The sequence below is a fragment of the Eutrigla gurnardus genome, assembly GCF_963514095.1.
Source record: "Eutrigla gurnardus genome assembly, chromosome: 13".
Classification (NCBI taxonomy): domain Eukaryota; kingdom Metazoa; phylum Chordata; class Actinopteri; order Perciformes; family Triglidae; genus Eutrigla; species Eutrigla gurnardus.
Genome location: NC_139936.1, coordinates 10,153,062 through 10,166,348, shown reverse-complemented (window position 1 = coordinate 10,166,348; position 13,287 = coordinate 10,153,062). Strand labels below are relative to the sequence as shown.

The following is a 13,287-nucleotide window of genomic DNA, read 5'->3' as shown; positions in this document are numbered from 1 at the left end:
TCCTGACCGAACCGCATTTGTTGGAGCCCTCAAACATGGTGTTGCAAACGCTGTTAAAGCCATGTCTGGCATCAAAGTGGAAGAATCCCTGTAGGCATGCCAAAAAGTGGAAAATAACAGTGTAGCCAGTGTTTTCCCTCCAAATAAGTTAACAAGTGAATATCATCATAGAAAAATACCACATTTGTAAGTGATAATTGCATGTACCTTTAATGATATCCGCTATACATAAACCAGACGGCTTTTCTTGTTTTAGAGGAGTAATCATGAAGTGAAAGATGATCTGTTGGTCTTTTTCCCACAAAAATACAAAGTTAGCTAATAAGCCATGGCAATGATAACAGATAACAGAACCCAATCGATTCTAACATAGCTGGATTATAATGAAATGAAATAATGAAAGTTAGCCTCAGGGCGGGAAAGAGAAACCCATCTCCAACACTCAAACACACAGATCAATTCAAATGTATTTTAACTTTCTTTAATATCTCAATAAATGCATTGAAAGTAAAAATGTCATGACTTTGTTTCTTTATTTGTATTGTTTTTTGTGTGCGACTGTCCAGTTGTGTGTAGATGTGTGTGTGAATCAGGACAGAGGGTGAACTCTAACGGTAGCGTTAACTTCTCTGATCTCTCTCTCAGCAGGGAGACGAGCACAACCATAGAGATGCAGCACCTTCAACCTAAAGACAGAGAAACATTGAAGCAGAAAATAATTGTAATTTTGCGCTGATATATCACTGCAGGGTTTTCTACAGATACCACACAGTTAGATGTTTGATTTTGGTTATTCAGGCATCCCCCTCCTGAACTACACCACTAGCTGCTGATCGGTTTTCCAAGAAGTCACAACACACATTGCATTCATGACAGGCTTCATTTTGATTATCCCTGTGATGGTTCTTCCACTGTGCTCATCGTAGTAAAGAGGAAGGACTTGCTTGCATGTTTGGTATGAAAGTCCCAAAAGCAGATACGGTGAATCCTAACAGTCATGTGTTGAAATCTAAATCAAGCTACCTTCATTTGGATTAATGCACGTGTGTGTTTACCTCTTGCAGCATCTGCAGAGCTTCAGTATATTCTCTAACGTGATGTGGCAGAAATTGAGCTTGATGGTATGGAGGTGTCCGCTGCAGTAATTTGCCAGCAGAGAAACCCTGGGACACCATTTCTGTAAGTTACTTTAACATTTTACACACGATCACAAAAACAGAAACATGCGGCTCAGTTTGTTGCGTGGCGTGCGTTGTACCCTCTGTTTCCGGTCCCAGTGGAGCTCAGATTTAGATGCTGAAGTCTTCTACATCCAAGAGCCAGAGAATGAACTCCTGCATCTGTTACCGCCTTACAGCCGCTCACATCCAGAGATCTGATGCACAAACACACCGACGCATTATAGCTGCCAACTGTCAAGATGTCAGGACCTTGTTCGTCAAGACTACCAACCAAAACGCACGTGAGTCTGAGTCTGTGTGTGTGTGTGTGTGTGTGTGTGTGCGTGTGTGTATACCTGATACAGGATGTGTATTTGCGGATGCTGTGCAGTGTCAGGTCAGTGACTCCAGGACAAGAACTGAAGGTCAAACTCTGAAGTTCAACACAGTTCTGTAGCAAAGTGTCCACCGTGGCATCAGTAACCTGTTCACAGTAACGGTTTCTTTAAGTTATTTGGCACTTTCAAATTCAGAGATGGAATTTGTTAATCGCACAGAGCCAGAACGTTTCAAACTCACCACCTGTAGTCCGGTGAGATTTAGTGAAATGAGACATTTGAGCTGTGATGTCATCACTGCGAGACTTGGTGCGTCTACTTTTGGTAGCTGTCCAATGTTAAGATGCTGGAGGCCAGGACACATCTGAAAAACAAATGAAAAAACGGTTTATACTCTACATGTCTTGTCATATTAAATTCAGAGGAAATCTACGCTCCTTGAAGAAAAATATGAAGACATGACGCAAAAGCACATACAGGGAGTCTTTTTCACATTCAAGAGCATGTTTGAGACATATTTTAGACATGTGATGAGGTTTCCAACAACTAACACTATACCTTATATACTGTCTTTAGACAGGATGGAGTAAGGAACTGACAGCCAAACACCTCCAATCTGCGAAGACTAATATGAAAACACACACAAACAGAAACAACATCCTGATTATATCTGGATGGATTGTCCACTAAAAGGGCAGGTGAAAATGTTAATCTTCCACATTCTTATATTGACCTTTCTTTGTGCCTCATGACGAGTTTCTTCAGTGGATCATCAGTGACATGACAGCCATTCAGGACAACAGATTTGAGTTGCAACCTACAGAAAAGATGAAAGATTAATACGTTCCTATTCTTGTGATAGGTTGTTATGTACTGTGTGTGCGTGAGTGTGTGTGTGTGTGTGTGTGTGTGTGTGTGTGTGTGTGTGTGTAGAATCTGACCCTGGGCAGCAGACACTCAGAGCTTTCACTCCTGTGTCTGTCGCTCCACTCCAGCTCACATCCACACTGGTCACATGCTGACACAGCTGAGCAACCAGAAGCAGCATCTGGTCACCATGGAGACCGGGACCAGCGCAATTTGTGACCTTGAGTTCCTGTAAGAAATGTCAGGATAGATATGATGTGTAACTGACTAAAACTAGAAAAAATGAATCACTTTTCTCCTGTATTGGCTTTTCTGCACGGGCTCCCTGAAAAATCCAGAATTTAAAATCCTTCTCCTCACCTACAAAGCTGTTACTGGTCAGGCACCATCATATCTTAAAGAGCTCATTAAACTCTACTGTCCTACACTACAGAGCACTACGCTCTCAAGCTCCTGGACCATCTCCGGTTCTGGTTCAGGTGGTAGACACGATGTAACACTTACCCCTGGGTGATGTTGGGACTTTGAAAATGAATTGACTCTGAAAATCATGAGTGTGTTCTAGTCCTGCTCGATGTGTGAAGTGCCCTGAGATAACTTTTGTTGTGATATGACACTATAAATAAAATAGAATTGAATTGATTATGGCTGGTGCAATATGTGAAAGGTTAAATGTCTTGTGTTCATCCTGTTATTGTGTTGTTGTGTCGATGAACTCCTCTCTGAAAACAGTTTCCCTAAGGGGACAATAAAGTACCTATTCATCTTACATAGAAGATAAATTAAAAAACAAAAATGTGACAGGAAAAAAATGTGTGTCCAATCAATCAATTCTGTCTTTTTCTCTATTTCTACAATACGTTTTTACAGTCTATGTATTATTAGTGATAATATTATTATCATTCACAAAATAAAAGTGTGTTGTATTCCAGTAAGGCACTTTCATATGTTTTTTTTTTATTGACAGCAGGGAGAAGGATTCAAGATGTGGTGTCATTAAATTCACAGGGTCAGTAGAGAAATAGAAAATGCAAATGAAAGAAGATTCCCTTTCTTTTTTCCTACCAAGAGGAAAAAAACTTACATAACACAGAAAGCACAGTGGCTTATTGATTACGAGGGTCTGATCCTAAAATTTGAACGCCATGCTGTGAAGGCATGTGATGAGAAACACGCAAAAGGGTTTTCACCAAACTTCAACCCATTACGATTTATTTATCTAATATTTAATAATCCCTAGATTAAAGACACCTCTTGACATTGTCTTACCTCCAGAAAGTCTCTACACAGAGTGAAAACCATCTCCAGCCCAGGAGAGGTGAGAGACAGGCCACTGCAGCTGTGCAGACACAGACTGCGAGGACGACGTCGGCCCACACAAAGTAACCAGCTCTCCGTCAGGTGGGAGTTTTCAAGCCTCAGATTTCTCCCTTCAAAAAGAGCAAATGTGCCTGTTTTTGGTGATTCAAAACTTTGGCTCTGGAGTTATCTCACTGTTATGTTTGTCCAGGGAGTGGAGGTACAGTACGCCACTGCACTAGAAGCTCTTACATCATGAGAACACACCATGTGCCGGCACGCTTTAGAAAACACCTACTTGGAAATACTTCAGGACATCCCACAGATGTCATTCAGGACGATGTTGAAACTTGACCTCAAGATGTCAAACAGCAAAGCGCTAGACAAATAATGTTTTGTTCCCCTCCCCACAAGTGTTAACAGTGACTCACAGAGTGTGTGATCAGTGGCCAGTGTGTGCAGGCGGCTGCAGACCTGCAGCACTCTGCACAGATCACTGTAAGGCAGCAGAGACAGGATGGATATCCACACCTCGTCAGGAAGACTCAGCCAGCGCTCGCACACGGGGACACCTGCTGGCTGAGAGGCGTAACGACAACACGTTATAAATAACAAAACACATATTTGATAGAAAGTCAAAACAGTCTCTTCATCACAATATCTGTCATGGGATTTTTATGCATTTGACAAATGCACTCATATTGTATGTATATTAAAAATATCATAAACAAAGAAATAAAGATTTCTTACGTTGTATTCAGTCAGTTTACATCGACATGCACCTGTAAAGACAAACAAAGGGTTAAAGGTTCTAAATGTTAGAATTCTTAGGAGTTTTTACTTTTTTCGGTAACAACGGGAATACATCAAGCATCATTGGATGTTACTTTGTAAACGACACAAAGACACAATCACATCATGAGTTTAGTTTAAAAGCCTCATCTACATGTTATATTTGTCACTTGTGACTCTCATCATTAACAGCTACAATGTGAAGGCTTCACCTTAGAAATAAATAATTAAGTAAGGACTTGATTTGTGTGAGCATCATGTTACTGTGTTTTTGTCTACAACATGATCAGTGCATATAGAACACAGAACTCTTTCTTTAACTCTACTCAAGCTTCATCTTATGACTTGCTGCTGTCGGATAAAGTGTCAAACTAAGTTTCCTCTGAAGGAACAGAGGCACATTTGTGGCGCCACAAGTAAAACCTTTAGAATTTAAACTTCATATGACTTTTTGGTAACTTTTTTTTATTTATTTTTTTACTATTATGTCTTTTAGCAGCTCATGCTGTGCTTGTGATATTCTGGGTATGTCACTTTGGGGATAACCTCACCCAAAGCTGATGATGTTGGTCCAGGCTCATCATGGAGAGGTGTGTGTGTCTGTGTACGTGGTCGACATCTGTGTCTACATGGTGAAGAAGGTCTCACTTTGTCTTCCGGTGTGTGTTTGTTTTCTCTCTGAGGTCTGCAGGACACACATGTGGAGGTTCATCTTGATACCAAAGAGTATTGTGAGCATTTGTCTGGTACGTTGGTGAGCTGAATTTAGGTGAATATTATGGATTTCCTTTGTTGTGTGATGTTACAGTAACACATTAAAATGGCTGTTCATGCATGTATTTGGCATCATCTCTTTTACCTTTGGTTTATTTCTGTTGGAGAAGACAAGGGGATACTTGACCTTTCACAGAATCTCAAAGAGCCTCCTGGACCCCAAGCTTTTGTCTTTTGACCTTTGACACCCCTCCGGCATGCATTTAAACCTGGATTCCGTCCAATTTTCACTGGAAACAAACCTGAATAGAGACAAACACATAGACAAATCACACAGAGAGACAAACATACAGCCCTGGTACAATTTTTAACTTAAATTAAGTATTATGAATGTCTGCCTTCATTTATGATAGTCAATACCTTTCTTAGTGATGAGTGCAGCGCTCTTCTCCACAGCAGGGACATTATCACCAGGTGCAATCCCCAGCTGCTCCACAGTTGTGTTAGTAACATTATCAGCTGAGGTTCTGCCCCCTGGGCAATCTCCTGCAACTCCTTTTATTAATTCACCACATTTGCTGCTATCAAGGTCCAAATGTGTGCTGCAGGTATCACGGTTTCTCTGAAAAACAGGTCTACATGGAGCACGGTGTTTGATTTGTCCGTATTCAGTAAATGTTGTCCTACTCGTATTGTAATGAGGTCTGTCCTGAGTCTTATTCATGACACCTGAACTCCTCCTTTTTGTGATTTCTGTAACCCTTTTATTACCTGATTCATTGAGACTCTTATTAATCTCAGGCTTTTCTGGTGCAGTTTTTGGTGCAGGTGATTCTATGAAGCATCCCGGTTGGATATGTTGGCTCCGTCTCACTCTGAGGTGATGCAGTTTATCCACACAAAGCTGGTACTGCTCATACACAGACAACGTTGGTGGTATTTTTAACTGGCAGCTGAAACTGAGGCGCGAGGTTACATCCATCGGTGTCTTCTCAGGCTCAGTCTTTGAATAATCTGCAAAAGCTGAGCTAAATTCTTGTTCTTCATTTACCCTGCCTTTCTTTTCCACCATCCTAATATCCTTTGTTCCCTCCTTCGCAACTTCCTTCTTTGTTACCACCTTTCCCTCAACATCTCCTTCGCTCGGCTCCATCTGCTGTCCTGAAGTGTCTCTCTCTGACTGAGCCCCAGCTGTTTTATAACTCAGTTTCGAGGTACTCGCTGTGCCAAACACCATGCTCTCCACATCGGCCCAGTATGATGTGGATTCTTTGATCGAGCAAGTCGCGCCATCTGATGCAAGCGTTTCATTTGTGTTTCTGCCTGAGGAGTTGGTGTGTCGCCCTTGATTAGATATGATCAGACCACTCCTTCCACAGTTGTTGTCTTGGCTAGGAGTTTGCTTATTGTTGGCGTCTAGAAGCTCCAAACGTTTCATATATTCAGGACTTCCTCTGTAGTCCTTCTCTCTCCAGAGACTTGCAGTGCAGGAGGCGGGATGATGGTCTTTAGCTGCAGATGAATGCTTATATGCAAGTGTTTTTTTCTGGGTTTCTCTCGGCTCTTCATCGGCCAACATCAAGCTGTCCGCTCCGCAGAATTCAAGGTGAACCTCTGACCCACCGCTGAGGAAACGGTGTGCCCAGTTCAACACGTGGCTCAGCTTCTGCTGCTCACTGACGAGAGAGTCACTGAGAAGATGAAGGTTCAGCCCCCGGTTCCCGATCCATCTGCAACTCCCAGACTCCTCCGGGAGTTCAGACACAGTGAGTACTGCTCCTGCGATAGTTGGTTTTTCAGACTGAAAAGTCATTTTTGGGTCATATTCAATAGATTTCTCCATTTTCTTTCTTCTTGTGATGTCACGTAGCCTTTGTGTATTCTCTTGTTGCTTTGAGATAAATTATCAATTTGCCAAATGTGTTTCTTCTAGGAATAATCAGATTGAACACAAAGAGAAAAAAAACAGCCATTTACATTTGATGCACTATACACAAAAGTGAATCATCATGCAATATGCCTATTTCTGCTGATTTCGTCTCTTAAAACAGCTACACTGCAGCATGAATCAACTTAGGAGGATCAAAATTCACTCTTACCCCAAAGACTTCCTCTCTTCCGTCAATACAATCCTTCTTGTAGTGTAGAGTAGCCCTTACTTTAAACTGGACATGATCTTTTCTCATCTAATAGAAATAACACTATGTTCTAGAGTTTGAACACTCCTCGTTTCCCAGAAATCACCGAAACATCACCATAGCAACGCCAACACAAAGTGCAATCTCAATTTCACACCACGTGAGGGAGACAAAGCATTGAGCAAGTTTCAAACTTTAGTGTGTATCGAAAGGGCGACCAAGAAGAAAAAATAATAATTATATATATTTATGGATTTAGATGTTTTTGGATTCCTCGGAGATTAAAGCTAAACCATACAATGAAAAAGAAGTTATGTAAAATAATCAACACATTAGGTCGTTTCAATATATATTCATTAGGGAGCTTTATTGTGGCAGTATTAACATATAAAACAATCCATATTTTCTTTTATAACATACAAACATTCAAAATTTTCACTTCACAAAGTTCATAAGGCTTGGTTGTCCCAGAAGAGAGGGGGATCATTACTTAGGGATTTTTTTTTTCTTTTTCTGATTTTTCTCAAATTAAATCTCCCAGAGTTTCTTATTAAAGGAGACTGAATGACAAAAAAACTAAACAAAACAAAAAGAACAAACAATCGGACTTACCAATAAAACAACAAAGTGACCGTGCAATAGAATCTGCTACTGTACATGCCCACACAACACTGAAATAATAGAATAAAAGACAGCTTATTTGTTTTCTTAAACCATGTGATGTCCAATAGTTTTGCATATAGTAGACCTGAGTTCAAATATTTAAAATCTTAAATAAATTGTTCAAAAGCAGTATTTGTGTAGTAGATTTAAACAGCTTTGGATTCCAGGTGTTGGATGGGTAAAGCATTTTTTTTCTTACTGATAATTAAAGGCAGGTAATTAAATTTAAGGTTTGTAAATACTTGACTCATGTCAGGAACTCAGTAAGACAGTAATACCTCAGATATGACATCAACTGGTGTGTGATCTTGATGATGTTTTTAATCACAGTTTTATGTAAGTACAGGCAACAAACAGTTGCAGTACTCTCGGTCCATCTATATGCTGTAAAACACAGGAACTCAAGTTCAGTAGCTCAAAACAAGAGCTAAACCTCAAAAGGGGTGATATTCCCCTTCAAACTCATAAAGGCAAAACTGATACGTGAACAAGAAACTAAAAAAATGCTACGTGTCATATTGGGCTAAAGATCTGTTTTCTTTGTTTAAAATCACAGAACCAAAGGCCTTTTGTTGTTTGCAATGACGTGAGGTGCAGTTTTACTTTCCATTTACTTGGTTCAGTGCTTTTTTTTTCTCTCAACATCATAAAATCAGACCATCTAAACAATGAATGTCTCTGAATTTGACCAATTCAGTTAATCGCATGCTCCGTTAGCAATGAGGTTAGGGTGTTAGCATTAAAAGCATGGCTTTAATGATCTACACACACAGCAAAAGCACAATTAAGCTACCTAGACAAATATTTTAGCGCTGCTCTTCAAGGAATTGTAAAACGATCTCAAACAATCATCAAGAAATTCTCCTTTTTTTTGTGCCGAGACATTTTTAGGAAGCTAACAGAATTAGCAACCATGTGTATTCATTTGACAAGTCAATGGTTAAAATGAACGCCAAAGCACACAGCATGACATTTTTGTTCAGAAGACCAATGCCTCATTTTTAGAGAGAAAAGGACTTAAATGCCTCAATCTGTTTCCTCCTCCCCCTCTTGGTAAAAACGCAACGAACATGCATTAAGATGGTCAAGAGAGCCAAGCCTAAATCTAGAACGAGACAAGACACGCAGAGGGGAAAAGAAAGGAAATCTTTACCCAGATTGGATTTTTCTTTTTTTTGTTGCTATAACTATAAACAGTATTTACAGATGAGGGCATGCAAATTGCATGAGGTCAGAGTAAGAGATGCCCCGGGTAGGTTAGAGTAGGGTTGAAGCACAAAAACAAAGGACCAAAGCCAGGGACAATCCATGTCTGTACAGCCGTGTACATGAAGCCTATACAGAGAAAGGTCTACTACAAATCCACAGTGAGTCGCTCAAGCATTTTGGTGCATGTGCATACTGGAGCAGCAACAGTTAAACATGAAGGACAGGATGATAGTTCATGTGTTAGTTATCATTTAGCAGTGCATATAGATCAGCCTCTCCCTCTACAGGGAAGCTCAGAGTCCGTTACGTTAAATGCACACGTCGTCGTCGTCGGAGTGGTTTGGCCCTTCGCTTGGTTTCAGCATTGAAACATCAGTGCATGTGCTGTAGTAGGAAAATAAATGCTTTGTCCCGGATAAGCGCGTTTCTGTTTTTACTGCATATTTTTTCCCATATGCATAAAGCTTGTTGATGCATAACGTTTCCATGACAACACAGCTGACAGTATGAGGCAGCAACGGCCGACTGCAATGAGAGGGCTTTGGTGGTGGCGTGCAGAGGCATCTGGAGCAGCAGAATGGAGTATGGAGAGTGGGAAAATAAACTCAAATGTTTATCTTCAGAAACTGAACTAATGCTTTAACGCATTAGTTCAGTTCCGTATAAGAGACTAAATACTATGTGAGAGCTTTGGGGAGATTGGCCGATCTACACTCCATGTTGCTACTCCTACTTTGATAGCAACCGACTCTCTGATCTGCCATAAAGCAGCACGGAGATTCAGCTACGACGGCCAAACTGCAGTTACTCTCAGCAGTATAAACTTTTTGGGTAATATTTTTGGATGCATATGTAGTTGGATAAAATTAGGCTACAGCTACACAGACAGTCTGCAGCCATATTTATATCTAGCTACAAACTAAATATATAAAGTGTTTGGATATTTATAATCCTCTAATAGCAAGACATGTACCGTATGAATGTTATGGATAAACTATATGGTGTATGCTGTGATTAGATGCAAGTAATTTTTCCTTTTTTGATTTTTTTTAGACATATATTTTTTACTTTGAACAGAAACTGCTAATGCCCTTTCCTGAGAAGTTGATCCAAATCAACTACATTTAGAATGGATTTTTAAACAGACAACAAAACAACTGATCTGAAGTCCTTTTTCTCTGTAGCTCTCTGTTCTGTTCTACATGCAAAGCCACAAAACTGTAACAAACCGGCTCCGTCTGTATGATGAACAATTAAACGGCAAACTGCTGTTTCCAAACTTTCCCAAAGTGCGGAAGGACTCTGATTTAGTCTTTAGCCCAACGTTCAGTCAAGTCATAAGGTTACATTGTTCAAGCCTCTATTACGTTCCATACTGTGACCTCAACTTTGTAAAAGAACACACAATGATAAACTGTATCACAAAGACCATCTACAGTTCACTTCTATTTCTCTGTACCATATAGAGATTTTTAAACAAAAAAAATAAATAAAATGATTTTAACCTTGATATTGTTCATCCATTCAGACCCCAACCACATCAGCAGTGGATGATGTGAATACAGCTTCATATCTGCACAAACCAGAATCACATTCCTCCTGATAACCTGTTGGTCGTTGACATTAAAATGAGAAAACTTACATCCGAGTTGCAAACATTTAAATGATGAATACGCCACAGATCGTTAATATAAATGGCTACAAATCATTTCGACACCAAGGTGAAATACCTGCAACTGTACTACAACTGTGCCACGTTTGTTCAGTCTGATCAATCTTATTCACCATAAAAACGACCAGAGAAAGACCTGTATGAGAGATTTAGACCATTAAAAGCATCACCTGTCCCATTGTGTGTCATGCAACGGCAGTGTAATAGAGTATACACACCTGTTCCTCTGGGCATTTCACTTAAAACCCCTCTGACACACACAGAGCTCTCCCACAAGTTACACACCATCGACTAACAAACCACCCAGATTACAGTTTTTATCCTTACAACACAGTAACTTCATCGTAAGCCTACAAGTAACCTTTTCTTCCTTTAGCATTTCTTTCTATATTTTATGTTGAAACGTTCTCAAAACACACTGAAAGATGCACTAGTAGCCTTAATTAGTGAGCTATCATTTAGTCCAGAAGACGTTCAGAAGATTAACCAAACACAAGTTTTATCATCACAACCAGACTAAAGTTTCTCTCTTCGGACATCCCCCCGTTTCCAAAATGACATCACATAATCTGAAACAGTTGTAATTTGTGGTCTATGTAAAAGATTTGTGCTGTAGCCTCTGTAGGAAAAACCCAGGGTGCTACCGAGTCAGCAAATGCTGACGGTAGTCTTAAAAAATATCTTAAATTTCTCAACACCCATAACCCCGATAAACTTCAATAAATTTGCTTTTTTTGTTATCTTTTGTAAACTCTTAATTTCAAAATAACCTCAAAGTAGATCCTCTGACTGAAAAATTCCTGAAAGATCTGGATCACATAAAAATGTACAAAACGTTAAAAACAACTTATTTAAGATTGGTATTAATTATGAATATTTCTCTTTTGTTTTTAAATATATATAATGTACCTCTGACTGTGGCTATTGTTGCATTCAGTGACAAATCAATCGTTTCTCTTTCTGTCCCCACCTACTCCGTCATGACTGACTGCTCTGTGACCAATCGGGTGCTCCACTCTGAAGGCAAGAACCAATCAGAAGGATTTGCGATATTTACCAAACAGTCATTGCATAAGCTGGTCAGCATCGGGAGTGAACAGAGCTTTACGATGAAACCATCCCACTTATTTCTTTTCTGCGTCTTTTTGTGACTTTCTGTAAATCCACGACTTCCCTTGTGTTTATATTTTTATGAATCTCTCCCTTCCACTTCTTTCTTTTTTCTTGAACACTTACAGCATTTCTTGTCCTCTTTATTTTCAGTTCATCACTGCATCACGTATTTCGTCTCGCAGACACAATTTCTTTCTGCCAACGGGGTGAAACTAATCCACTTGTTTTCATGTGATTCAATCAGAAAAAAAGGCCTGACAGTACATCCATATCAGGCCTCGTTTAAACAAAACAGCCGACTTTTTTGAGCCCTCATAAAAGATCCATTGTATCTGCTCATAAAATAAACTGAACTCGCTCTTAAACAAGTGAAATTAACTCATTCCATTGGCAAACTTCTTCTTTTGTCTCACCTGTTGCTGAGACTGGATATAATATTTAATGACACATTAAGACAAACATTTGGGCATTTTAGTATCCCCCTGCAGTGACTGTCTCCTTTTCTCGTCCTCCTCAGTCTGACCAGAGGTTCTCCATGGCCATGCTGATCCTGCACAGGATCCAGCGCCGGAGCGGGCAGTAATACTCGTAGTGAAACTGCTCAAACTCCGGCGTCTGGCGGATCTCGTGGAGGAACGACACGTCAATGTCCGACTCCAGCAGTAGCAGCAGTGTGGGCACGGTGACGAGCAGGGTGCCCATTACCACGGCAACGAAGCGGGCCACGCTCAGCACGCACGCGTTGACCCTGTCGTTGGATGACAGCAGGCGCAGGCTGCTGGTCAGGACGCCACCCATTCGACCGCTCGCAGCCAGTCGCGTGCGTTCGTAGGACCGGTCTCGCTCCCTCTCAGCCGCCAGCTGGGCCTGGATGTCGGGGTCGGCGTGGAGCTCCCTCAGCAACCTGGCGGGGCTCTGGACCGGAGAGAAGAGCAAATCGACACCTCCCTGACTGTCGTCCACTGGGGTGGGTAGCATGCTGGCACAAGGACTGGAGAGGAGAGGGGAACAAGAAAATACATTATTTTATAATAAGTAAACTAAGTAAGAGTGAAGCAGGGCCTTAAAGAAGAAGAAAGGCCATCTCTCAAAGGGTAACAGCAGAGCGGGTGTTTCCCTTTATAGTAAAAGCAGGTTTCAACTCATAAGAGACATACAGATACATGTGGCAACAGACATGTCTGCCTCAAAAATGGCAATGCAAATACCCCCAATGCCCCCAAATGTACGTCCCTGGTCCGTCTGGCGTCGCAGCATCACAAGATGGTTTTAGAGTTAAACTCAGACTGGCATTTTGGAGCAGAAGCTGCAAACACAGCACT

At 40.8% G+C, this 13,287-nt stretch overlaps 2 protein-coding genes and 1 long non-coding RNA gene across 3 annotated transcripts in view; all 3 read right to left on the bottom strand.

The window, feature by feature from the left end:
• Positions 1–579: 579 nt before the first annotated feature.
• Positions 580–3,862, bottom strand: LOC311023233 (uncharacterized protein). Its single transcript, XM_084024937.1, has 9 exons — positions 3,635–3,862; positions 2,440–2,594; positions 2,232–2,315; positions 2,057–2,123; positions 1,740–1,862; positions 1,517–1,644; positions 1,259–1,375; positions 1,056–1,163; positions 580–686 (listed from the first exon to the last, which is right to left on the bottom strand). Exons 1-9 carry the CDS (start codon positions 3,665–3,667, stop codon positions 590–592), a joined length of 912 nt encoding a protein of 303 aa, XP_083881063.1. The 5' UTR covers positions 3,668–3,862; the 3' UTR covers positions 580–589.
• A 187-nt stretch (positions 3,863–4,049) lies between these two features.
• On the bottom strand, positions 4,050–5,276 carry LOC311022838. Its single transcript, XR_014598148.1, has 3 exons — positions 5,008–5,276; positions 4,415–4,446; positions 4,050–4,243 (listed from the first exon to the last, which is right to left on the bottom strand). It is a non-coding gene; the product is annotated as an uncharacterized lncRNA (long non-coding RNA).
• Positions 5,277–7,648: 2,372 nt separating this feature from the next.
• The window catches only part of frmd3 (FERM domain containing 3), a 49,364-nt gene continuing 43,725 nt past the window's right edge, over positions 7,649–13,287 (bottom strand). Inside the window, exon 15 of the mRNA XM_084025078.1 lies at positions 7,649–12,956. Within this exon, the coding sequence (XP_083881204.1) occupies positions 12,479–12,956 (478 nt within the window). The 3' untranslated portion in view covers positions 7,649–12,478. The remainder of the gene's footprint in view (positions 12,957–13,287) is intronic.